General features: G+C 40.9%; 2 protein-coding genes across 2 annotated transcripts in view; one reads left to right on the top strand and one right to left on the bottom strand.

The window, feature by feature from the left end:
* The first annotated feature begins 525 nt into the window (after positions 1-525).
* Positions 526-13895, top strand: ANKRD1 (ankyrin repeat domain 1). Its single transcript, XM_044420628.1, has 9 exons — positions 526-829; positions 3430-3603; positions 7386-7523; positions 7613-7720; positions 10253-10351; positions 11681-11779; positions 12484-12582; positions 12898-12996; positions 13737-13895. Exons 1-9 carry the CDS (start codon positions 803-805, stop codon positions 13845-13847), a joined length of 954 nt encoding a protein of 317 aa, XP_044276563.1. The 5' UTR covers positions 526-802; the 3' UTR covers positions 13848-13895.
* RPP30 (ribonuclease P/MRP subunit p30) overlaps positions 7987-27294 on the bottom strand; it is a 37991-nt gene continuing 18683 nt past the window's right edge. Inside the window, exons 8-11 of the mRNA XM_044420629.1 lie at positions 23058-23087; positions 22176-22213; positions 21087-21166; positions 7987-17334 (exon numbers count right to left, since the gene is read on the bottom strand). Coding sequence (XP_044276564.1) covers positions 17228-17334; positions 21087-21166; positions 22176-22213; positions 23058-23087 — 255 coding nt within the window. The 3' untranslated portion in view covers positions 7987-17227. The remainder of the gene's footprint in view (positions 17335-21086; positions 21167-22175; positions 22214-23057; positions 23088-27294) is intronic.

The following is a 27294-nucleotide window of genomic DNA, read 5'->3' as shown; positions in this document are numbered from 1 at the left end:
TCTGTTTATAAGCAGTGACAGATTCCAGGAAAATGCAAAGCTGCTGGGTTTGGAGTTCTTACACTGATGGTAACTTATCATGTCATTGAGCCTTTTTAGCACCAGAGACATCACTCTGGCCTCATAATCCCTTCAGAGAATTCCTTCAACAAATATAGAAAACTGTCCATCATAAGTGTGGGAGGAGGGAATCGCCTCTCTCAAACTGTTTACAAGCCAAGAATAGAATATAATGAAAAAAGCACTTCCCATAACTAAAAGGATGGCATGTTTTCTTCTCTGAATATGATGCTATGAACGCAGCGTCCGACTCACTCGTCCTTTTCCGGGTGTCTCTTGTTCATGTGAAAGTCAGTTATGATGATACAGTGCGGCATCTTTATGGACAGCTGTCGTGTTCAGCACTGGACAGACAGAATGGCTAGCATTGCTGGGCTATTTAGTCATTGTGAATGGAATGAAGCTCTTGTATTTCATACTGATTCACACAGGCAGTGTGGTTACACCGCAAGACTTCACCCTCTTCTCCCCCAGCCCCTTACCCATTCCTATCCTTGACATCAGATCTGGCTGCTTAACATGTCTGGAATGTGAAAGCACCTATCTCAGAGCTGGCGGGGCTCAGGGTGTGCTTGAATTCCCAGGTTGGAAGATTATCTCACTCAGAAGAATTTCTTGCAGAGATATATAAGCTAAACTAGATTGGGCTATCTCAGTAAAGCTGCCTTGAGTAGTGGGTTGCATCCTCACTTAAAGGAGTACCACACAGCACTGATCATTTTTCAATAAGCTGACAGCAACAATGATGATGCTAAGAGTAGAAGAGCTGGTATGTATAAACTTTGTGTACTACAAAGCTGCCTTTTGTAATTACTGTTATTCTGAGCTCTGCATTGTATTTAGTTAAATAATGCATAGGTATCACATCCTTTTAGAACTTGCTTCTGTATTCTGTGAATTGTATCATTTAAGAGAAGTTGGGCTGTTTCCCTTGGCTGGCATTTAAACCCATGTGGGAATGCTTGTATTGGTGAGCCTGTGTGGCAGTTAAGAATGTGCTGAAAATCTACAATTCAGATCTCAGCTCTGCTTTGAACTTGCCTGGTGGCCCTAGGCAAGCTGCTATCTCATAACTTTAATCTGTGATGTTATGAGAATAATAATGGCCTACCTTGTAGAGCTGTTGTAAGGTTTACTGAAATGATTTTAGCTGTGCAGGACAAATGCAAATACCAAACATGACTACTGAAGAAAATGATCTAACTTTGGGATACCATAAATATAAGTGGATGAGTATATTTATGCACAGACACATCATTCTGTAGTTTACTCTATAAACTACTCTGTGTGACATTACAAAGGGGATTGTTCCTAACTTAATAGAGTCAAAGGAATCTGGCTTTTATCTGCCAAGTTTTTGTCTGAGACCTTCAAGGCAGCTCACAACTTAACTAAAGAAAGAACACAGATGGATTCACTGCTACTTGTCTGATATATCACACACCATTCAACTCAGTTGTATCTGAATGAGTATCTACGGAAGGAAACCTGTGAAAGTATTTCCAGCTATGTTTACACTTTGCCTGGCATGCAAGCTGGACTCAGAAGTAATTAGGAGCAATTCCAATTGAGGTAATAAAGAATCTGAAAGAAGGGTTGAGTGACCAGACTTAGTTCTCTTTTTCTCACCTCTAATGTTTATGACTGAATTATTAATAGCAGGAATTAGCAATGAGGGAAACAAAGGAGGCTTTGAAATGATTGCTGTGGAGCGCATTCCCTGCAGTTGCTGTAGCATCATCCGGGAGGCCCTCACATTCTGAGAAGAAGCGAGACCTTTACTGATTTCATGAGTTTACTAGAGGGTTAGACCATGAAGCTGTTCTCGAAAATCAGTCAGGATGATTGATTCTTGGCTATAGGATATGGAGTCAATGAAAATGGATTATGGTACAATTCTAGATACTTACCTATGAGTAAGGATGCCTCTAGACGAAGGACTATTCATACTACCAATTCAAAGGAACTGTGCAGCCGTTTTCTTCCTCAACAGAGGTGGTTTCTTTCTTTCTTTTGCAAACAGTTTAAAAAACACCCTAGAAGAAGCAGTGGGTAAACATGGGAGGGTTCCAAATGGAAGATAACATCCAGGCTTCTGTAAATTTTTGTGAATGAGGCAAGCTAATCACTTAATGAAAGTCTTTCGGGGAGCGCTCTAGGCCTCAAGTGTGATTTATTTATGAGAAGACATGCATAGGATTGTGCAGTAAAATTTGGATCCGAAAAGGGTTTGAATAAGTCCTTCAGAAAATGTGGACTTCTGCCAAGTAAATAACATCAGTTACTTCTGACTAAGTAGTTTGTGAATGAGGCAGACATAAAAATAACCTGGATTCACAGGGCCACAGAATTCGTTTGGTCCACTCACAGCACAGACCCTTCAGAATTGTGCTTCTTAACAGGAGGCTCCCACCCCACATCAAGGTTGTCCCCTATTTTCCGGGGGACAATTCTCTCCCTTAGGGAGCTGGTAGTTCCCTATTGGATTATTTCTGTTTTTAGAGATGTCTTGTCCAAGTTTGGCTTACAGTCAAAGAACCACAAGGAGGGAGAGTAGCAGAATCCTTGAAGGTCACCTAGTTGGTCCTCTTCATTATGGTGAAATGCATTTTATTTCCTTTACATTCTAGTTATTATTTCCAAATTTGTACCAGAACATATAAATCTGTATAAGCTTCTGTTATGCAAATTGGACTGTCTTTTTTGTTAGTGATGCATATTCTCTTTTTGGTAAGTTTTAGGTTGCATGCACTGTCTCAAGCCCTTCACTCCACCTCTTGACAGCTTCCTTCTCATTCCTATCTTCTCGCACGCTCTCCATCTCTCACAGGGCAGAGCTCATCTTGTCCTTCAGTGCTGTTTCCACTCATCTCTTCCTGCTGTTGCCTTATTTTGTTGGGCCCTTTTCTCAAGCTGTAGTCTTCCCCCTCTGCTTCATGCTCCTCTTTCTCAGTCCATTGCCTACTCTGCACCCTTTCTTCAGTCTCCCTGCCACCAAACTTAGCTCTCCTACCTAAAGACTTCTTGTCAATCCTCATCCTTCCCCTCAAAGCTGGCTCTGGGGCCAGTGTGAGGTTTTAAAATTGAACTGACAGCCTACCTTTACTTCCCAGGAGCTGTGTTGTGTTTTACAGCACTGAGAATATAGTGGACAATACTCTCTGCTGAACTCATATCTCAACTCACCCATATTTTTTTCAGCACCCTCACTGTCTATACTGACTCTGTGTTGGCTATTTGTTTCACTTCCATTTTCTAACAGCTTCTTGTGGGCTGTAGGCCCTCTCTCTTAATACAATTTTGCCTCTTCTGTCAGGACACAAGGCTTTGGAACTCTCTGATTCTAAGGCACCATGTTTCCTTTGATAGGTGACAGGCAAAAAGGCAGATGAGACAGGTGATTTCCTGCCAGAGGACTTCAAAAGTGAAGAGTATGAAGCTGCTGTGAGGTTGGAGAAACAGGAAGATCTGAAGACACTCACAGACCCTTTGTTGACACGTCGCAATCTGACCTATGAAGAGGAGAAGGCTCTCCAAGCGGAGGTAATTTTTTATTTCTTGTGTCCTTCCTTGTTCTTCTGTGGCTCTGTCATTGTGGAATTGGTGCTCAAAGTAAGGGGCATCAGAAGGAATTTCAGGAACACATGAAAACTGAAGTGACAGCTGGGTTCTGATGCAAATCAAAGGAAAGATTCCCAATTACTTATGGGGTCAGTCCCATTACATTGCCAGGTTGCTCATAAGACTCATGCTGACATAGCCTAATTATAACTTGAGAACCAGGAATTAAAGTCTTAAAGGAAATTAGAAAGGCTGGGCTGGTAATGCACATACTTTGTGTACATGGTATTATAAATTATATTCCAAAGTATCTCCAGTTACAGATACCTCAAGCTGCAGCATTGGGCAAATTTTAGTTCTGGGTATCTGAAAAATACTGATCATAGTTTAAAGTACTGGCTAGCTGTACTGTTGGTGAGAGCCACAAGACCTTTAATGCTTAAAGCAAAATAGCCAAATAGTAGTTTCCTGACAATCGCTTGGCCCCCAACTAATAGTTATACAAAGATAAATTCCTGTTTATGAATGATACCTAACAAACTCCTGCTCAGGCAAGGGCTGCTCTTGGTTTGCAAAAAGCAGTTTTTTATGTTTTCTGTCTAATCTTTGTTCCCAGTACAGAACTCAGCAGGGCAGCTACCCAAACTACCCAAACTGCATTACCCATATGGACCAATTCTTCAGCTAGGTGCAGGAGTGATGATCCAAAAAGGCATATAACCCAGGCTACTTCTGGGTCTATTGTAAGGCAGTTTCCTTTGACAGGTGGCAGGCCAAAATACTATGGCTTGAGCCAAATTATATGTTTTCCCAGCCACATAACAGTGAAAATCAAGACCAGCCTCTCTCCATTTTGCATTTGTGCTGCCCTTGTGCAACAAGAGGGAATCTGGCACACTTCGTGTAAGCTCCAATAAGGGCAGTTGAAGCCAAAATTCTCACACAGTGAACTGGCAGGAAAACACTAGACTAGAACAAAGGTAAAGAACGCTAAGTGAAAACTGCTCCTGTGGGGAAGAAAGGACACTCAGCGAAGACCTTCCTCCATTTACAAACCCAACACAGCTTAGCAAAATAGCCTTCCAGAAAAATGGTTAGTACAGCAACTAAAAGTTCATGGCTCTGGTTGTTGTGACAGAGGATGCTCAGTAATATTACAGTAGTGAAACCTATAGGTGATTTGCTACAGGGGCTCTGTGAAATTTATGTGCAAGGTTAACACACATTGGCCTGCACTCTGCTCTTTCAGTTGCAAGCTCTATGGTTTATTCTGATATAGTCATAACATTCTAGGCAAAGTTACAGTCCATCTAGTGAAGATCTAATTCTGCATAACTGGAGCCTGTGTCAATGAATAGCTGCAACTCGGAGGTTACAAACTACCTCACTGATTAAACAAAGTTCTGTGCAATCCAGCTTCCCCAACCTGCTGCTCTTCAGGTGTTTTGGACTACACCTCCCATCATCCCTGACCACTGGCCATATGGAGTTTCTCCAAACATTCTGATCAGTCTCCTAAGTGGCCCTGTTTTGACTCCAGTCCTGTTGGCGCTCACCAATGAGTCTGCTATTAGAGGGAGCAATGTTAGCTAATAGCCACTGATAGATACATCTGTCATGATGATTGGACTGGCAGTTGAGGACAGATGTATGATCTTTCTCGCTCCTCAAATGCCTCTGTAGTTATATCAGCACAAGCCAAAATATGTACCACTCACAGATAATTAGATCTATAGGTTCAAAGCTGCATCCCCAGGCCAGTGACCAACTGGCACCAGCTGTCCAAAGTCTCAGGGCATATGTATTTCCCTTTAATTGGAGATTCTTGGATTCAAACTGAGACCTTCCACTTGTAAAGCATGTTACTCCTGAGTTATGACCCCTTATTTGCCAAGCATATTTTGTGATACAATTATCTGAGCTTTCCCAACAGTAAAACATGTTTTTTCTTTTAGTGTTTCATTTACAAAATACAATCATTTGCAACTCTTCAGTGCAGTGCCCAACATTTCAAACATCTCAACACCTTTGATTATTTTGCTTGGTATCTTGGGTAGGAATAGAAGCAAAATTCTGCCATCCTTTCCCCAAAGATATGTGAAAATAAAGACATTTAGTAACATCTAAATCCACAGAATTTGCCTTTGAAGTAACAGATTACCATGAGCTAGTAAAATAGCATTTTAGAGCTGCACTGGTGATGGATTATTCAAATGATGAATTAAAATGCAGTGCTGAATTTAAGAATGATCCAAATTTGACATAGATTTTCAAAGGTTTGGGATCAACCACTTTTCCTTCACGTTCAACACACTTTCAGTGATGTTTGTAATAAAGGTGCATCTTGAAACTACTTGATGAAAAGTATGGATGTGTAAATCACCAAACCTGAACTCATCAAGGTTCCCCAAACTCTACTGTAAAGCTCATTCTGACTCACAATCTGATACAGATTGATGGTGGGGGGGGGGGGGGGATTGTTTCTTTTTAAACAAAAATTCATATTTATTTTTGGTCACATTTTCCCAAATTAAGAGCCAGTGTGAGATCTGTGTTCTCAGTGATGAAGCTCACTGGATAATTTTAGGCCAGTCACTGATTCACAGCCTAACCTACCTCACAAGGTTATTGTGTAGATTAAATGGAGAGAAAGAAGAGGACCACTGCTATAAATAAGTTGAATGCATCAAGTGTGTGCAATTTATGTTCACATTTTTCCTCTTTGACTGAATCATATTTGTGTGCACTTCTCAAAAGTATGCATTTTAATGCATTTGTTCTTGTTCCAAAAATCACATCACAAATGGGGAGACCTCAACTGCAGAATGTATTCATTAGGTTCTAGGAGGTACTTACTCAGCTAATTCTGGTCGAAAGCAGCTAAAATTATGTATACCTACCCATCAAGAATATCTTTTGAAAGAAGGAAAGGAAAGGAAAGGAAATCTGCCAATGCAGATTCTTTCACTAACACTCATGCTCATTAGCACTTTTATCACAGTCTGTTGAGCTGCTACATTGCATGAAAGATTTAGGCTGTGCTTTCAGTTTAAACAGACACACATTCCTAAACAGCGCTAACTAGAAAGAATCCTAATGAACAGATAACTCTTTGCTTTATGTGCAGACTATTCTTTAATCATTTATGTGTTATTGTGAACCACCCAGGCAACTCTGGCTATTTGGGTAATATAGAAAAGAATTAATTACTCTAACAGTTGAAAGATCGTAGCATATTTCAATAGAATTTCAGGTGGTGCATCCACTTTTAACAGGGATTAGATCCTTTCATTCAACACCCTAGATAACAGACAATGGTCCAGTTCAGATGACCACCTAAAATGTAGATCTTAAATCATTGTTTAGGGAACAGGGAATGAGTTAGAGAGAAGTCTGAAAATTTCCGCTTCTACTTAAAACAGAGCTTCAGTTCCATGTTGTGTCCAGATCTGACATAACATTTGACACTGGTCCTTAACTTGCTCAAGCAGAACTGGGAGAATGTGTGGCCCAACAGATGTTGTTGGAATACAACTTCCATTGACCTGTAGCCAGGGTAGTTAATAGTGACAGAAGATGAGAGCTGCAACCCAGGAAGTTCTCAAAGGTCACACATTTGCCATCTTTGTGTCAACGGGAGCCTAAAGGATTCCCAAGAGTCGTGTATTAAAGCTGATGTTATTGAGCTTCTTATTACCCTAATTTCCAGCCTGTCAGTTGTTTGAAACCACCTTATTTTTTCTTTCTTTCATGCTTTCATTCAGCTCAAGAAAAAGAAGTTAGAGGAAAGATCAAAACTTGAAAACTTAGAAGATCTTGAAAAAATCATTCAGCTAAAGAAAAGGAAAAAAATCAAGAAGGTTAAAGTGCCTGTTTTGAAAGATCCTGAGCAAGAAGTTGTAGTAAGTTCTGTGACAAAATATATTATTTTCTTCAGTTTTATGGGATTTCCCCTGCAACTATATCTAACACATATTTCTTCCTGTATCAGACGGAGCCTGTGGATGTCCCTACATTTTTAAGGGCTGCCTTGGAGAACAAGATGCCAATAATTGAAAAATATTTAGCAGACAAAGGAGATCCAGATGCTTGTGATGAGGTATATTGATTTCTATACCAAACCTACACTAAGGCACAGCTACTTTTATTGGTCTGATCCTTGTTTAACTGTCATGCTTTTCCCCAGAGAATTCTATGAGTTTTTTGTGTGATGTTTTAAAGGTTGCCTTTTCAAAGACTCTGAAGCTCCTATTCCTACTACAATTTCCAATTTTTTCACTGATTGTCAAACCACATTTTACTGTAGGTGTGCTGCACCCTTAGAAGTGTGTGTGTGTGTATAATAAACTAAGAAAACCCCTCAGCTTTTATAGCTTGCATTTATACTTTTCAGAGTTTTATACTCTAAGATACTACAGCATTCATTGCATCTTTAAATGGAACTTCTGCAATATTTTCACTTTTACTGATCTTTCTTAAATGTATATACCTCCCAACTGATACATGCCCTCAGGATGGTTTACAGTCATAAAATCTCCAAACAATGGTACAATAACAACCAATGCAATAATATAACTACCTATTCAAAAATATTCATATACAAGTAGACCCCAGGTTACAAACAACCTGTACATTTGAACACACGGATGGCCATAAACCCTATATAAATATATCTAAAGAAAAGCCATGAGTATCTTTAGAGAGCTACGCAACATAGTCACAGAGTTTCTTTAGAGATATTCACAGCTTTTTGCTAGAGATAAGAAATTACCTAGAGATGGTCCTGGATATCTCTAGCGAACAACGCAATGCTTTTGGCAATATTTTTGGCAGTCATCAGTGGCAGCCTAGTATTCATGGCTTTTCATTCTGGGTGTCAGCTTGAGCATACCCAAGCTAGTGTGTTTCAGGGCACATGTAGGGTATATAGTTTCCCTTTGTTTTTTTCTTTAGCATTTGCCCTTGTAAACAGCCCCTCAGCTGGTACAAGGCCATTTTGTCATGAAAAAAAGAAAATGGCAACCCTTGATGCCTACTTCAAGAAAGCAACTGCAGTGGTAACACCCCCTCCACTCCAGCAGCATAATCAAACCTGGACTCTCCAGCGCTGGGTCCATCTCCATCATCATCAGTTAATGTTAGGCTTAATGTTACCTCAAGAATGTTCTAAACTGTTTTAAGAACTGTTTCTTTTGTTTGGTTTTTTGCCCACACACCTGCACACACACTTACAGATTATCTCTCTCTCTCTTCAATCCCTGTAGTTACTTTATTACTGTATTAGTATCATTATTACAATGCTGTATTGTGTTTAAGATGTTTTTAATAACTATGAAAGTGTGTCTTAAGTATTTTATATGCAGAAAAAGGTAAAATATATACATAAGCTAAGACAAACATTTGGCTAACTCATGTGATTCAACTTAAATACAAATTCAGTTTAAGGACATTCTCAGGAACAGAACTTGCCCATAACCTGGGAACTACCTATATTAAAAACATTTAAGCTGCAATGTCATGTTTTGATAGGAAAAAAGCATGTAACTCTCAGCCAGAGCCAGCTACAAAAAACAAACATAAGACAGGTAGAAATGTAGAAAACAACACATGGAAGGGAGAATTCTAAAATTGTTCCCCTGATGTGTCAAGGTTTCAGCTGCATGGAAGGCTCTTACATGTGGAGAAGGATCTAGATTGGAGAGTCCACCCTTGTAACCTGAAATTGAATATAACCTGGAAAAGTGCACCAACAGACCATTGGCTCCTTCTGAGGGTCAGGCCTGTTTTATATCCAATGTATCAACACACAGTTGCACATTTCCATTAATAAATTGTGTTTTACAATAAGGACTAAATAATAATGGCTGCAAGTACAGAAACTTTTTCTGCATGTATAGAATCTAGAGCATGATGTCCTAGTGATTCCATTGAAAGAAATGTACACTGATCACTATTTTTTTCCTTAACTGGAATTAATTGGACTTTCAAAAGAATGCTGTTCTATGGCTTCATCATGCTTCTAGAGTATCTTCTTTTTCTTTTTAAAGCCCTTCTACTCCCATGCAGCATCCTACATAAAATAGTATTGTAAGATACATGAGTTGGGAATTCAAGCAACTCAGAACACATCTATCTGCAATGGCCATAACTGTAGATATGACTCACAAATTCAGCCAAAAAGAAAAAGGAGGCAAGCTGGCTAGCAAGAACTCACATCTCATAGGTCACTAGTTTTAAAATCACATTTTAGGGGTCATAGTACAAGCATATGAAACTAAGGGACCACAAAGCACTTAGGGTGGCCTCTTATATGGCACCAAGTTAGAGGAAATGCAACAACTAGAGAAAACACTAATTTGCATAATATTTACATATGATAATTTGCACATAGAGACATAAATTAGTATGTCTTGTCCATTTTATCCATCACCTCAGGCAGGAAATTGTCTCAGCCCACCCCTGACTTTGAATATTCAACATGTATTATATAAATGCTAAATAGAATTTGGTACCTTATAATGCAGTGAAAATGGAGAAGCCTGAAAATGACCTTTTGACACATTTTAATATCTGTTCTATGAGAAATAAGCAAGATCGTTATTTACTACTGTATTACTGTTCCCATTTATAGTATAGGCGCACAGCCTTGCATAGAGCATGCTCAGAAGGACATCTGGCAGTTGTGGAAAAGTTGGTAGAAGCTGGAGCCCATCTTGAATTCCAAGATATGGTAAGTCCACAGCAGATGTATGTGTTTTATGCATGCACAAGCATGCACACACAGAGAGTGTTTGGGAAGCTGGTTCACATGTCTCTTTCATTCAGTGTAGTAGCAGGTGATGCTCTGCTTGTGAAAGAAAACTTGGTCAAGTTGCTCTCACAGGACTTTTCAGTAGGCATAATTGACACATTTGATTGAAATCAAGTCTTGTGTAATCAAGTGCACTGTACAAGCAACAGAAAGCTTGCTGGATTCTGAATGCGGGAAGAGCCACTACCACAGTGCAGAACTGACCAGGTTATGAACAGTTACAAAAAGGGTCCTTGAATAGGGCTGGGATAGTATACAATCCCCCTTTCCCATACCTTTCCCAGCATATTTGTTACCTCTCTAGCAACTCCTACAGCAGCCTAAGTACATGGTTTGGCCTTCCTGGTCCTTGCAGTGAAGCATGCCTCAGGAAGCCCAACCACATGAGCTCATGTTCTTATATGTAGATAGTTCAGTATGAGAGCCACTGCTGGGAGAACAAAAATTACATCAGGAAGGATACATGGAAAACAGGTCTGCAGTTGCGCCAGGGTGACTTTTAAAGCGAGCAGGGACTGCAGCTTATCAGCAAAGAACGAGCTGTGTGTGCAGCTTATTTTCAGGGTCAATCATGTTGAAAACATCGAGTATGGGATGTGATGGGAATGACCTCTAGAGAGTTGCTGCCAGTCAGAGTAGATAGTGCTGGGGGTAGATGGGCAAATATATACGATCTGAAATTATGCTGTTTTCTGGTTTCCTACATAAACATGAATTAGACTAGCCTTGGTCACTAGGAACTAGTGTTTAAACCCAGGAGTTGCCAAAGATACCATTATTATTTGGTCCATAACTCATTGCTGAAGTCCTTGTAATGGATCCAAGAGCTCTTCCCAAGTGTCTTCAGTTAAAAATAACTTATCTAGCACCACAGGGCAAGAACCTTTGTCTGGCCAAGACTCTAAATGTCCTGTCAGTCACAAAGGAGTAGTAGGAAAGATGGGCCAATATTCCCACTTTTAAAAGGCATTTTTGTAGTTTCATTGTTATAAGAACATAAAAAGAGCCTTACCAGAGCAGACCAGTTCACACAAGTGCTATCTAGCTGCCCACAGGAAATCCACAACTGGGAGATGAACAGCACCCATCTGCCCAAGCTCCTCAGCAACAGGTGTACATAACCATACTGCCTCCAGTGCTTGAGCTAGCATGTCTCCATCAGGGCCAGTAACCATTTATAGCCTTATCCACCATGATGTTGTTCATTAGTTATTTTAATCTCAAGTTGCCCTTTTCCTTCTGGTACAGCTTGAATCAACAGCTATTCATTGGACATGTCGTGGGGGCAATGTGGAAGTCCTGAAATACCTGCTAAACAAAGGAATAAACAGAAATGCTAGAGACAAGGTATTTTATGTTTGTTTGTAACAGGCTTAGATTTTTTGAGGGGTGGGTGGAATTAAAAATATATTTAAATGGAAGACATTTGTTTGAGATCCAAGTCTATTACTTGCAGTTTGTACTGTCACAATGTCTAACAGCAGTTTATCTAACTATTGGGAGTGTAACATGGCTGATGCTTGACTTACTTTGGCAGTGTCCAGTGGTTGCTTTTTGGGTACAGGTTATAGTATGGCTAAACTTAGTATCAGAATGCTTCTTCATACTTACTGATGCACTCATGCATTCATTCTTTTAAACGTACGTGTATGGAACTTATCATACAGACAAGATAAGGGGATTGTCCATGCCTAAGTGACTTGTATTACAATACTGAAAAGTAAACATCCATCTCTTATAATGATGGCCCTTTCAATTTGAATGGGCACTATTAAGATGCCACCTATGGATGCCACCTATGAATAATACATATTTGGTCTACCTTTTCTGAAGGTTATACATACTTTTTATTGATAATTTGAATGATTACATATTTACATATACATATGGATACACATTTCATGCCCACCTATTGTGACTAAATTTTATAAGAGAACTGAATTTTCTTCTTTCATATGGTTTTGTTTTGGTGAAATTCACATTAAAATACAAAAAATGTAATATTTGTCTTATGCTGATTATGTTTCTTTCTGTTACTTGCTTTTTCCTAGTTGCTCAGCAGTCCTTTACATGTGGCAGTAAGGACAGGACAGTATGACTGTGGGGAGCACCTCATTGCCTGTGAAGCAGATCTCAGTGCCAAAGACAGAGTAAGAGCATTCCTGATTTACCTCACTAGGGCAGCTCACACAGAGCAGGTTTAAGGAAGCTAGGACTTACCAGATATTGCTGGACTCCAATGCACATCACTTCCAGCAAGCATGGCTAAGCAGGTGCATTAGAAGCTCAACCAGGCACACTTTCTCCCAGCCACTGATTGCTTAGTGGTTTCCTGGCTTCTATGTTTTTCTTCCATTCTAGGAGATGGATTTGCTTAGTTACTGGTATAATTGATATAATTCATGAAGTACTTTCAACATGATCTCTGAATAGCCCATTATATTCATTTCATTTTCCCATTCTAGGAGGGTGATACTCCTATGCATGACGCAGTGAGGCTGAATCGCTATAAAATGATTCGACTCTTGATCCTCTATGGTGCCGACCTAAATATAAAGAATGCTGTAAGTAGTGGATAACTCAATTTACCTTTTTGCATCAACAAAAATAAGCAAACTGATGAAAAGGGCAAAAACACACCTTAAGGGTTTGTGTGCTGGATGTTTATCATGCTCATGAACTACATTTAAAGATGGCCGGCACTCTAAAAGTCAGAAAAATCTGCTAACTGAATTTATCTGTCACTTCCAAGAGCCATGACAAGACTACCACCAGAGGAAGGTAGCCAAATCTAGGAGAGGTAGGAGTACAAAGTAAACTAATCTAAAAACATAAGGACATAAAAGTTGTGCTGGTCCATCTAGCCCAGCATTATGTTCATGCAATGGCCAATTAGCTGTTGGCAGGATCCCTCAGGCAGGCTATGAATGTAACACCACCCAAGTACTGCCCAAGTACTCCAGCAACTGGTATACGTAGGCATCACTGTCTCTGATACTGGAGGTAGCATATAACCATCAGGACTGGTAGCCATCATTAGCCTTCTCATGAATTTCTCCAACCTCTTTTAAGGCTGTCCAAATTGGTGGCTGTCAGTACTTGTGAGGAAGTGAATTCCACAATTTGACTATGCTGTGAAAAATACTTCCTTTGATCATCCTGAAGTTCCCACTAAGGAGACTAGTGGGATAACACCAGGTTCTAGTATTACAGAAGAGGAAGAAAAATGTCTCCCTATCCACTTTGTCCACACCATGCATAATTTTGCATATCTCTGTCTAATTTCCCTAACTTTTCTTCACAGGAAGGGAAAACTCCAATGGATCTTGTGCTCCAATGGCAAAATGGCACCAAAGAAATATTCAACAGCCTAAAGGAGAACTCATACAAGAGCACCCCTATAGACACATTTTGAAAACTAAACTCAAAACTTCTGCGGACTTACAGCTACTTAGCAAAAATGACACTACTATCAATGCAAAGAGCAGTACCATTATACAGGAAAGGAAATCTTCATCAATGTCATCTTCACTGAATGAAGAAGGAGTGTGTTTCACTGCCTTTGTTAGTGCCTCATGGAACAAGAATGGGTACAAAATACTTCAAAGGCATGGCTTGAGTGTTAAGAGTCAACTGATTTCAAGTTGCTTTATTTATTCCTATTTATTTTTTGGATTCCATATTTCCCCTTTTCTTGGATAGCATTTCTTTGGCTATTTTCCTTTGCTGATCTTTTCAATAAGTCATGTTGATAGCGCTGTGACAGAGAGAGCTTGAGTTACTGATGCGGTAATCTGAATCAGCCAGGAGCACTAAGCTTCTTTTTATACAAGACAACAGCGTTGCAGAACATATTAGCAGCTTCCCATCAAGCTCTTTTTCAATGGGGAGTTATTTGTAACCGTCAGCCAGTTTCTGCTGAATTGCCATTGTCAGAGTAAGCTGTGAAAAGCAAAAAGCAGAGGTTGGAAAATAGAGGTAAGAAAGGGGAAAGTAAAGTGGAATTAAAAAAAAGAGCAGTATGCTCTTCTACTACGATCCACTAGAAGTGGCGGATGAGTTTTAACCCAGTGTTTGTGGGAACTAAACTTCAGAGTTCAAAACAAGGAAGGGATGCAGATTAAGGGGATAGGCACAAGAAAGGCAGTGCTGTTTTCTAAGCTTGATCATGGAAGGAAGGTGATGTATATTTGTATGGCTTTTTATGTACACTTTGTATCAAAACATGTTTAAGACTTAAACAACAGAATGGCTCTTTTTCAATTTACATTCATTTGTTATTATGTCAGGGGTGTACAGCAGGGGTGCATGGACTACCCTGGACATCCTGTGTGGTCCACACATCCCCTATTGTTGTTCTTGAATTGGCTGCAGTGGCAACTGCAAAACAGCAGTGATTTATTGCTGAAATTTGTTTGTATATCAAAGGCAAAACAGCAAACTGCTGAAAGCCAGTGTCGTGTAGTAGTTAGAGTGCTGGACCCAGGAGATCCAGGTTCCTGCCCTCACTTGGCCATGGAGCTTACTGGGTGGCTTTGGGCCAGTCACAGACCCTCAGTCCAATCTACCTCACAGAACTGCTGTTGTGAGAATAAAATGGAGTGGATAAGGACAAGGTAAGCCACCTTGGACTACTCACAAGAGAGAAAAAACTGGGATATGAATGCAATGCAATGGTGTTTGTCCTCCCTTGCATCATTGGTATGGCAGTAGGGGACAGAGTTGTACCCATCCCCATTCTAGAAGGGGGAAAATTGGCTTCTAGACCCCCAAATGTTGCTCAGTCCTGATTTGTCTGAATCTGACACATGGGGTGCAAAAGTGGGATGAAATGTTTAATAAGCCCCAAAGAAAACCATTTCCAATTTCCTTGTTAGCAGGTGCTTTGAAAATTATGAACTGGGGTACAGAATGTGAGGCTGGAAACAATCTTTAAAGGTCACATTTTTCAATAGTCTGACATGAGATAAGGTGACCACATCCTTAAAGAACTGCCAATTGTGTCTGGCTGAGCTCTCAATTCTATGATCTTCAACTGTTACCTCACACACAGTTTTATAACTGATAAAGCATAAATAATTTTAGTCAAATTAAAGGAGGAAAGTTGGTGATGAAGGGAAGGGAAAAAAGACAAAGAGAGTGATAATGTAAACAACTTTTAAGCATGCTTAATTTATTCAGGGAGAAAAAAAAAATCAAAGCTAAGCCATGCCAGTTCTGCCACATCTGAGGCAACCTTTCAGGTTATGTACATCAGCTGCAAAATAAATCTGAAATATTTTTGAAGCTGCAACTGCAAACCCGAAGCCACTTTAAGTCGCAAGCAAGCCTGATAATGTTTATCATCACTCCTGCTGATGTTTTAATGGTTTCAGGGCTACCGACTACAAACAGCATTTCCTATCAATGTCCACACATCAGCAACCCTTCAGGACACAGCCTGACCACCACACAAAACCCTCAGCAGCATTTTGCCAGCTTGTTAGCAGGGTCTAATTAGCACTGACAACAGTGCAACCCATTTGCTGGAAACAATGCAATGTGCTGAACAGGTATGAAGTGGGGGGTAGATGTTAAAGTGAAACAGTAGGAGCAAAGGGCTACAGAAGCCTCCAATCCAAAAATACAGTCTTCCCTGCCTTTCCGGTCTTGGAAACTAGATGGAAGAAGATTTGTGTCTGCCTGCCTGCCTGCCACCCATCCTTTGAATGAAATTGTCTCTCCACCCACACTTTTTTTTTCTCAAACACAAGTCTGCCACCATTGCATCTAGTTAGATCCTCAATGTAACACTAAAAAGAAAAGCTTTAGGGGCATTCACAGAGAGGTGAGGATGCCAGTTACAATCAGCTTTAGGAAACTATGAAGATAAGGGAAGATGGTCACATGGCAGAACACACTTTCTCGGATAATGAGACAAAGGGCAGACTAGCTTTAGTTCACAGATTCCTGTTAAAATGAAGGCGACTGCTCACACTTCAGCTAGAGGGCTGATAAGCTGCACCCTGTTCATGGAAACTACAGCTTCTCACTAAGCTGCCCTCAAAGCATGTAACAGCTGTCCGAGTCCCCTGTCTCTTCTCACACAAAAGCTGGTATGTAAAACCTTTATAAGGCAGTTGCAGTTACTGCTACAGAGTACAGTGCTCCTAGTACAAGTAACACAGACACTCTGGAAGGTCAGTTTTCTCTTCTGAAGCTCTGGGTAGAAAACTGCTAGCAACATAAAGCAACCTAGGCTCTCCCCGCTATGGGTACAATTTCCTCACATGGGTGCAAACTATAGGATGCATGTACAGTCCTGCTGCCCAGAGCTCAAATTAGCCCTACAATTCTATTCAGGAAATTCCTGCAAGCATTTGTGTGTGCATTAAGAATCTGATAAAAAGGTGTTAGCCCAGGTTACAGCCCAGCTAAATGAATGTCCATCTCTAGGAACATTTTGAAGCTGGGAGGGGGTAACAAGACATAAAGGTAGTCTTCAGTAAAATGTCTGCATTACAGAAAGGACTGCAACTATATACACAATATTTCTTGACTGAAAAGTTTATGTTAACACCCTCTGTTGGGAAGCTGAGAAGCAGGATCTCTGCCTCCACCCACAAAGTCACACAACATTTTCTGCAGTCGCCGATGTCCGCCACCAAGATGTGTCACATAACTCTATTGTGGCTTAACCATTATGAATACTCATCTCTTCATGTAAGCATAATCATGCTATATCCTCTTCTTTTTAAGTGTGGCAGTATGGAGGTGTGGGTGGGTTGCTAGGTGCTCCACAGAAGAATCATCTGGTCACAAAGCTGTCTTGGCTTTTTTGCTGGCTGGAGTGGAATCATCTTCTTCTGGGGTTCGAGGTTTCTTCTTTGTGTATACCACTCCAGAGGCAGTCTTCCGGGTTTCTGAATTTAAACAAGGAAGGAATTTAAGATGAATCAAGCACATAAGCTGATGTGCTTGCAAACGACACCTAAAACAAAGTACAGTTAGATACGACCTGCAAGGACTTGAGCCATCACATGCTGTCCAGCAGAAGCTGAGCCACGGAGACCACACTTGTGGGAAGTGAGATACTACAGTGGCAACAGCTGCCATCACCAGGTGGCACCCAGCATAGCTATGAGATGGATGAGAAATGGGCAAAATGTGGAACATGCTGGTTGTGTTCCAACCATGTGCCACATATGAGTATGGGAGCCGTAATCAAAACTAGCTAGGCAACTTACATATTGAGGTGCTATTGAAACACTGCAACTAATAGAGACAGAGGGCAGACCAGTTCACAAGGGATACCACAGAACCAATTCAGCACACTCCCAGCCATGCACACCTATGAGGTCAAAGAGCCTATTTAAAACCATTTAATTGGACAGAATGCTTATGTATTGACAGCTCATCTGGAACAATAGTCCTAGGCAAGAATGGGTTTAATGGCAAACTGCAACCAAATCAGCCCCTACAGTAAAATATGCACGCTCTACCACATATCATTTTCTTTGACTGTAGGAATAATCACTAGAATAAGATGTATACAGGTATTCAAATTCTCTTTGATTCCACCCCATTCTAAGATGTTTTATACATAATTTTGCATATGAAATATACCCCAAAACACTTAATAGTGGCAGCACATAAATCACTATATGAAAAAACTGTAAATGCTCAAATGTTGATTTAAAAATAGTTACAAAATCTCAACTTTTTGGTCGTTGTAATGCATGAAGGTTTGATGTTTGGGATGATTTTCAATTAATTAGTCAAATTTCTAGGGATTCTTCAAGATTTCAAGGAATACTGAGTTGTGTACCATAAACAACATATACAAAAGCTAAAATGGCACCACAAAAAAGTGCGGTAAGCGAGAGAAGTTTCCCAGCGTGCAGTTTGGGGCACTTTTCTTATTTGCATTCTAAAAAGAACACATTTGCCTGGACATTTTGATATATAACAAACGTTTTCCTTTTATTTAAGATCTCATTATTTTCTGAATTAGGTCATCCACTGATCCTGCTGTCTGGGACAGATGGGAGTTGTAATGTAAAACATTGGAAGGTATCAGGTTGCCAACCTCTTAATATCACTACTTCAAAAATGATTTAAAATCCATTTTAGGATTTTTTCAGCCAATGTGATGGGTCAAAACTGTACATCATTCCATTCTTGTTCTATTGTACTCATAAATATTATTCAAAGGCGCAATGTTAGAATAAACACAGACTGCTATTTTATTTTCCCTCGTGTTTGGTGGATGACAGGGCAAACACAAAGAGAAACAAACAGCAGGAAAAAGGGAATAATTTGGATCTACGCAGTGGTGCAGTGGTGCATTTTGAAGCATCTTTATGTGGGTTGCCATTGCCTTGGTCCCAAGGACAACCAAAAAATGCAGACCATTGCTTTGCTCCATATTAGCAGTTATTGCAGCTGGGCATCATTGCTTTTCTGGCCATATTTTTAAATTAGGCTCCCTTTATTTTTAAATAAATTAATTATTACAGTGATTCCTAAGCCTGTCAAGGGTGACCTTTATTGTGCTACTCACCTATTTGTTAACTAATGCAGATACTAAATAATGAATGTAATTCTGGTCAACACAGTGCGACTAGTTATCACAATAGTGACTCAACAGCAACTCAAGTGGGATTTATTGAAAATAGAGGGGGCAGATTAGTTAATTAGATAGCCTTAAATATTGATAGGACAGGCTGCCATTGTTGTTCTGGATGCCGAAAAGACCTTTGACAAAATTCACTGGACAATTATTTTCACTACATTTTATTTTCAAGTGCAAGAGCTAGAGTTCTGACCAATAGTCTCTTCTCAGAGTTTTTCCTGCTTGGGAGAGGTACCAGACAGGGATGTCCACTTTTTCCACTAATATCTGGTTTATCTTTAAACACAATGGTGGCAATCATGGTTTTCTGCATGACAGTTTAGAATTTAATCTTTTTCTTTACAGTGGCAATCTTTTACAGTCAAAACTACAGTATCTGCCCCAGCTTGGATACCATTGATTAATACTTGTGCTGATCCATGTGATTATTCAGTTAACTGGTCCAAGGCTGATTTAATGCTGAATGAAAGTCTCTATCTCATTGTGTGTTAGCTAATTGGTGGTTTCAACAGTACCTGGATCCTATTTAAGAATATTTATTCCCATGGATGTCTTTAAAATTATTAAGCTGAATTTGAGTAAGTTAATTAATGAGATCTCACAGGATAGAAAGAGATGGGCATCTTTAAAGTTGAGTTTGCAGGGAAATGTCAGTATACTCAAGAGGAATATTAAGCCTTGGATTGTTTACATTGTGCAAGTGAACCCCTTTTCTATATGTTCTATACCTGACACATATTTTCAAGTACTGCATGTTCTAGTTTGTAAATCTGGGGGGAGAGGGCTCCTTGCCATGAATATCTTTGAAATGGGTGCAAATTCTAAATAAAGAAGATGGGTTTCTCTTTCTGGGTCATCCGGCCTATGCATTGACCTGTACTGCATTGTTGCTTTTTCCACTTAAGAGTTGCTTTTTCCACTTAAGAGTAGATTATAATTCTTAGAAAGTTGTATTTTCACATATATACCCAAATTTCATTTTCATACATTGAAATGATGCATTCAAGTCTATTTAGTTACCCCTTTCTTCTTTTTGCTTTTTATGGTTTCATTTTGTTAAAATTTTATGCTAAAATTTAACAACCGCAACAGGGATAGCTCATATTAATGTATTTCTACTAGGAATACCCCACCACAAACTATTCCAAGGATTGCAGTTAAGCTCAGAGAGAACAGGAAAGACTAGGGGCCAGATATAATGGCAGCTGATGTCATGCGAAGCCACAGAACCTCAACTGTGTGAGCCCTGACTCCATTACTTTCCTGGATCTACAGTAACTCTCCTGGAATAACAGTTTTCCCATTAAAAGTTGAAATAATGCTTGACATGTGTTTCCCCTAAAATATGGGACCATGCAGGGCCCTGCTAAATCTTAGAACCTGTGGCTTGCCTAGAAAAAAATACATAGGGGAGAAGCACATAAGGGTCAAGCTAGATTTAAGTTTCAGAAAGAGAAAGAACGGCTTATTTCACTTTAATTATCCTATAATAAATTTATTTTCCTTGAAAGAAGCACAATTTTTGACAAAGTTTCAAGAAGAACATTTAAAATTTCAGACCTATTTTACAACTTCAAGCTTAGGGTGGTATATGTTGCATAGAAGGAAAGAAAACAGCTGCACCACCAGTATGACCCTTACTGTACAGTTACAAATCCTATGAAGTCATATGTTTACATGAACTAAAAACACACACTCCATAATCTGATGAGGGGGAACTACTTTTTTAAAAAAAAAATCTGTTATTTATATTATTTTTTATTTTCAAAAATAATGACACAATGAGGAACCATGAGAGAGGGAGAAAAGGAAGATATCAGAAAGAATGTCTATTCGTTTACATCATCCTTAAGGTAAAAGAGATTGAAAGAGATTGAAAAAGAAATTAAGTGGACCAGCTACTTTTTCTCTGTGTATGTGTGTGTGCGCACGCTCCCCTTCCCTCTACCCCTCAGGTGTCACTTCTGCTACACCTTTTACAATGAATAATATTCAAGCTGAAACACGGAGACCAAATGTAGCTGAACAACATTGGCTCACCTCCATGAAGCAGGACTGCTCGGCCATTCCTTGAAACAGCTGCTTTGGCACTGCTCTCTGACAGGCCAAACAGCCACCCTCTGTCCCTTCTGTTAAGGATCTCCACACACAAGGAAGGCAAATGGCTACACGGCATAGCTAGGTCCCTTTCTTGTCCCAGTGCAAGAGCATCTGTGGTAACAATGGACAGAGAACTGAGCTTGGAATTTGCCAAGCCAGTCATGGGCAGTAGATTCTCTTTCTACCACAGCTCTCTGGGAGGAGAATTCAGGAGAACCACTCTGACAAAGCTCTATATTTGAGTAATGCTCTCCTTTTAGGTGAGAGTGGCCTTAATTCTCACAGAAAGATTTCAGCTAACCCAACCCATTTTTGGCCATGGCCATCTGATATTGATTCCTATTTAACAGGTGGTTAACATTTATTTATTATATTTTTTTCTGGCAAAGAACCCAAAGCATCTTACTTGATCTGCTTTGTCTTCTTTTTGTCTTCATAACAATCCTCTTAGGCTAAGAGTTGGTGACAAACCCCAAGTTCCCCAGTGAATTTAATGGCCTACAATCAGACTTCTATTTTTACATCCCTCTTGATATTTCACACATTTGTGGTTATTGGGACAGGGTTTAGCAATTTTGGACTACAATTTCCATCTGTTGTGAAATAAACACATAAATACGACCCTGCAGGTGGAGCTAATTTTTTTTGATTGAAAAGTAAGAAAGATTCCATTTGGAACCAACTTCTTAATACCAAGCTCCATTTCCCTAAAAGCTGGTATTCTAACTTCGTTGGTGGGTCTCTTCTGCAATGACCTCTACAATACTCTTCTATCACAGAGCCAACCTAGCTGGCCAGTTTAACATAATAAAGATTGCAGTTACAACTTCTTGCCTTGATCCGCTTGGAAGGGGTAGGGATGGGGCAGAGATGGGTCTCTGACAAACACTGACTTTCACTCCTCGCACAGAAGCGCAGCTGTTTGCCAGCATGCTAGTGCAGACAGTTTACTCTTCAGCAAGAAAGGCTAGAACAATGGGACTACAACAGTAGCAAAGTGTTAACTCCACACACACTTGTAAAGGATACAGGTTAGCCACATCATATGGACCTCGCAGCTGGAGAGGCTACAGCAGAAAACAGAGCAAAGTTATTATATATACAGACAGCAGTCAATAAATATGTAACCGTATATTCTAGGAGTATGGCACTATACAATTTCTGCCATGCTACACAGATGAAACTTGGAGACTAGAAGCACACTCAACTTCCCATCCCAGTTAGTCCAACTTTTTAATGGCAACAGGCACCTCACAATTATTTGTATCAGCTGATGATCAGCTGTTTACATAACTACATCTTTTCAGACATTCTGCAATCACCAAAGGTAAGGTATTCTGCTATCACAGATCTGGGCAACCTTTTTGGCCCCAGAAAACAGATCGAAGCTGCAGGCATGAACTCCCAGAGCCTTGCATCCACCCCCTTCCGGACATCCAGACATAGAGAAACGCTCTCATTTCCCTGCATGTGGGTGGGGAGGAGGCTTAAGTATCCCTTGCCTGCGCACAGAGATGCTTTCGGAAGCAGAATTGCACTGGAGACAGCCAGTAGCGTCATCTGAGGCATCTCTACTGCAATGGAAAAGGGCAGAGAGGCATTGTGCCATTTGGGGAGTGGGAGAGGGTGATCTATGGGGGAAGGGAGGACTGCCATGCGTGACCTGCCCTGCACTCCTCCCTTGCCACAGGTCGTTACAGAGTGACTTAAGCACAGGAAGCACGTGAGACCTGCAAGAACTGCTTGCAGCCCATGGCTGTCCATGTATGTGTCACCAGAATGGAGTGTGTGGGAAGAGGCATACATGGAAATGCTGTTTTGTTAACAGGGAAGAAATACAAGGGGGTAATTTAAAACGAAGCAAGCATTTCAGGCATCTATTAATCTTTAAAGAATTAACCACACACTTACCTTTTCAGCTCCACTGGAGAGAATTATATTCTAGGAATAAAGGCAAGAGTTACTGATGCTAGGCAAGGTAAAAATCAAGTCCACGGAAGAGTTGCTGAATGCAGTCTCTTTCCTCCTCCAACAGGCTCAGCCAGCATGGTCAAAGGTCAGGATTACTGGGAGTTGTGGCTGAAAACATCTGGCGGACAGCAGGGTTGGGGAAGACAGCTCAAGAAGCAGGGACAGAGCCATCATGAGTTGGGGTGCTGTGCAGCCTTCTTCAACCTCATGCTGTCCAGATGTCTGCCAGACTCCCATCAGGAGCAACAATCAAGGGTGATGGGACTTTTGCTCTGAAGCACCTGGAGGGCACCAGGTTGTGAGAAGCTGGATGAGAATGCTGGAGTAGGAGCCTGGAGCTGGAAAAATAAAATCTCCACTTGGTGTCAAGCTCCCTAGCTGGCCCCGTTAAATACAGCACATTCTTGAAGTTCTGCACCAAGAGAAGCTGAGTGCTACAATCAGAATTCTCCTTCATGGATCACTGCCTTGTCGCGGCGAAGGGGCTTGAGTAGCTCAATGAAGCTATGAGCTATGCCATGCAGGGCCACCCAAGACGGACAGGTCATAGCAGAGAGCTCTGACAAAACAGGATCCACAGGAGAAGGAAATGGCAACCCATTCAAGTATCTTGGCCATGAAAACCCCATGGATGGTACCAAAAGGCAAAAAGATATGACTCCGGAAGATGAGTCTCTCAGGCTGGGAGGTGTCCAATATGCTATTGGGGAAGAGCTGAGGGCTAGTATTAGTAGCACCAGAAAGAATGAAATGACTGGGTCAAAGCCAAAAGGACACTCAGTTGCGGATGTACAGTATATCACAGAAGTGAGTACACCCCTCACATTTTGTAAATATTTTGTTATATCTTTTCATGTGACAACCCTGAAGAAATGACACTTTGCTACAATGTAAAGTAGTGAGTATACAGCTTGTATAACAGTGTAAATTTGCTGTCTGCTCAAAATAACTCAACACACAGCCATTAATGTCTAAACTGCTGGCAACAAAAGTGAGTACACCCCTAAGTGAAACAGTCCAAATTGGGCATTATTAGCCATTTTCCCTCCCTGGTGTCATATGACTCATTAGTGTTATAAGGTCTCAGGTGTGAATGGGGAGCAGGTGTGTTAAATTTGGTGTTATCGCTCTCACTCTCTCATACTGGTCACTGGAAGTTCAACATGGCACCTCATGGCAAAGAACTTTCTGAGGATCTGAAAAGAAGAATTGTTGCTCTACATAAAGATGGCCTAGGCTATAAGAAGATTGCCAAGACCCTGAAACTGAGCTGCAGCACGGTGGCCAAGACCATACAGCAGTTAACAGGACAGGTTAACAGGACAAGTTTGGCCTTGGAGTACAAAATGAAGCAGGGCACAGGCTGGTAGAACTTTGTCAAGAGAATACGATGGACATAGCCAGGGGTCGGCAACTTGTAACACTCAAAGAGCCATTTGGACCCGTTTCCCACACAAAAGAAAACACCAGGAGCCGCAAAACCTTTTTGAGATCTAAAATGAAGATAACACTGCATATATCGGTTTTTACCTTAATGCTATGTATATCTTCATTATGATTTAGCTGCAGCTCTTGTTCAATCACTAAAAACTGGTATTTTTAATCTTACATTATACACTAGTAGGACTCCTTTCATATATTTTGAAAAGGAGAACAGCTGAAAAGTCAAAATCAGTGCTAAAGGGCTCCATGCATTAAACAGCAAACCCCATAAGTTTGTCAGCAGTAAAAGCAAATGAATCTACCCAAGTATCAATAAATGTTTGGTTTTCTTCAGAAACTTTTCTTCGATTTATCCAAGGGCTGTGCCGGCATGGACCATGGATCGGCCGGTGGCCGCCGCTGCATCGCTGTGCTGGCATGGGCTGTGGATTGGCCGGCACGGGCTGGGAATCGGCTGGTGGCGGCCGCGGATCGGTGGCGACTGTGACGCGAGCGATGGAGTCGCGGCAGAGGCATTCAAGAGCCACATGCAGCTCTGGAGCCGTGGGTTGCCGACCCCTGGTCATAGCAAACACTCTTTTCCAATAACGCAAGAGACGACTCTACACATGGACATCACCAGACGGTGAACACAGAAATCAGATTGACTATGTGCTCTGCAGCCAAAGATGGAGAAGCTCTATACAGTCACTAAAAACTAGACCAGGAGTCAACTGTGGCTCAGATCATGAGCTTCTGGTTGCAAAATTTAGGCTGAAATTGAAGAAAGTAGGGGAAAGCACTAGGACACTCAGGTATGACCTAAATCATATCTCTGATGAATATACAGTAGAGGTTGTAAATAGATTTAAGGAATTAGATCTGATAGACAGAGTGCCTGAAGAACTATGGACGGAGATTCGCAACATTGTACAAGAGGCAGCAACTAAAACCATCCCAAAGAAAAAGAAATGCAAGAAAACAAAATGGCTGTCTGAGGAAGCTTTACAAACAGCTGAGGAAAGAAGGGAAGTGAAAGGCAAGGGCGAAAAGGAAAGATACACCCAATTGAATGCAGAATTCCAGAGAATAGCTAGAAGAGATAAGAATGCCTTCTTAAATGAACAATGAAAAGAAATAGAAGAAAAAAATAGAATAGGGAGGACCAGAGATCTCTTCAAGAAAATTGGAGATATGAAGGGAACGTTTCATGCAAAGATGGGCATGATAAAGGACCAAAATGGCAGGGACCTAACAGAGGCAGAAGAGATTAAGAAGAGGTGGCAAGATTACACAGAACCATACAAGAAAGAGCTTAACGTCCCTGATAACCACGATGGGGTGGTCACTGTCCTCGAGCCAGACATCCTGGAATGTGAAGTCAAATGGGCCTTAGGAAGTCTGAGCAACAACAAAGCTAGTGGAGGTGATAGTACTCCAGCTGAGCTTTCAAAATCCTAAAAGAAGATGCAGTAAGTGCTACACTCAATATGCCAGCAAATTTAGAAAACTCAACAGTGGCCACAGGATTGGAAATGGTCAGTTTACATTCTGATCCCAAAGAAGGGCACTGCCAAAGAATGATCAAACTACTGCACCACTGCACTCATTTCACATGCTAGCAAAGTTATGCTCAAAATCCTACAAGCTAGGCTCCAGCAGTATGTGGACAGAGAACTACCAGAAGTACAGGCAGGATTTCGAAGAGGCAGAGGAACTAGAGATCAAATTGCCAACATATGCTGGATCATGGAGAAAGCTAGGGAGTTCCAGAAAAATATCTACTTCTGCTTCATTGACTGTGCTAAAGCCTTTGATTGTGTGGATCACAACAAATTTTAGCAAGTTCTTAAAGAGATGGGAGTACCAGACCATCTTATTTGTCTCTTGAGAAACCTGTATGTGGCTCAAGAAGCAACAGAGAGAACTGGACACGGAACCACTGATTGGTTCAAAACTGAGAAAGGAGTTTGACAAGGCTGTATACTGTCACCCTGCCTATTTAACTTATATACAAAGCACATCATGAGAAAGGCGGGGCTAGAGGAATCACCAGTTGGAATTAAGGTTGCTGGGAGAAATATCAACAACCTCAGATATGCAGATGATACCACTATCATGGCAGAAAGTGAAGAGGAACTGAAGAGCCTCTTGATGCGGGTGAAGGAAGAGAGCACAAATGTTGGCTTGAAACTCAACATTAAGAAAACTAAGATCATGGCATCCAGTCCTCTCACTTCCTGGCAAATAGATGGGGAAGAAATGGAGGTAGTGACAGATTTTATTTTCCTGGGCTCTAAGATCACCGCAGATGGGGACTGCAGCCAAGAAATTAAAAGATGCTTGCTCCTGGGGAGGAAAGCTATGGCAAATCTAGACAGCATACTAAAAAGCAGAGACATCACCCTGCCAACAAAAGTGTGTATAGTCAAGTGCGTATGGTTTTCCCAGTTGCAATGTATGGCTGTGAGAACTTGGACCATAAGGAAGGCTGAGCGCCGAAGAATTGAGGCCTTTGAATTGTGATGCTGGAGGAGACTCCTGTGAGTCCCTTGGACCGCAAGGCGATCAAACTGGTCAGTCCTAGAGGAGATCAACCCTGACTGCTCTTTAGATGGCCAGATCCTGAAGATGAAACTCAAATACTTTGGCCACCTAATGAGAAGGAAGGACTCCCTGGAGAAGAGCCTAATGCTGGGAACAATAGATGGCAAAAGAAGAAGGGGACGGCAGAGAATGAGGTGACTCCATCCAG

Source organism: Varanus komodoensis, unplaced genomic scaffold (genome assembly GCF_004798865.1).
Source record: "Varanus komodoensis strain SLA01 unplaced genomic scaffold, ASM479886v1 scaffold11, whole genome shotgun sequence".
In the NCBI taxonomy this organism is placed as follows: Eukaryota; Metazoa; Chordata; class Lepidosauria; order Squamata; family Varanidae; genus Varanus; species Varanus komodoensis.
This window is presented reverse-complemented; position numbering and strand designations above follow the sequence as displayed.

Bases quoted from the DNA above. Each gene is read 5' to 3' on its own strand.
- ANKRD1 (XM_044420628.1), top strand. From the start codon at position 803: ATGATGATGCTAAGAGTAGAAGAGCTG. The intron at 3,604-7,385 runs GTAATTTTTTAT...GCTTTCATTCAG, and splicing joins AGAAGGCTCTCCAAGCGGAG to CTCAAGAAAAAGAAGTTAGA. The intron at 7,524-7,612 runs GTAAGTTCTGTG...TTCCTGTATCAG, and splicing joins ATCCTGAGCAAGAAGTTGTA to ACGGAGCCTGTGGATGTCCC.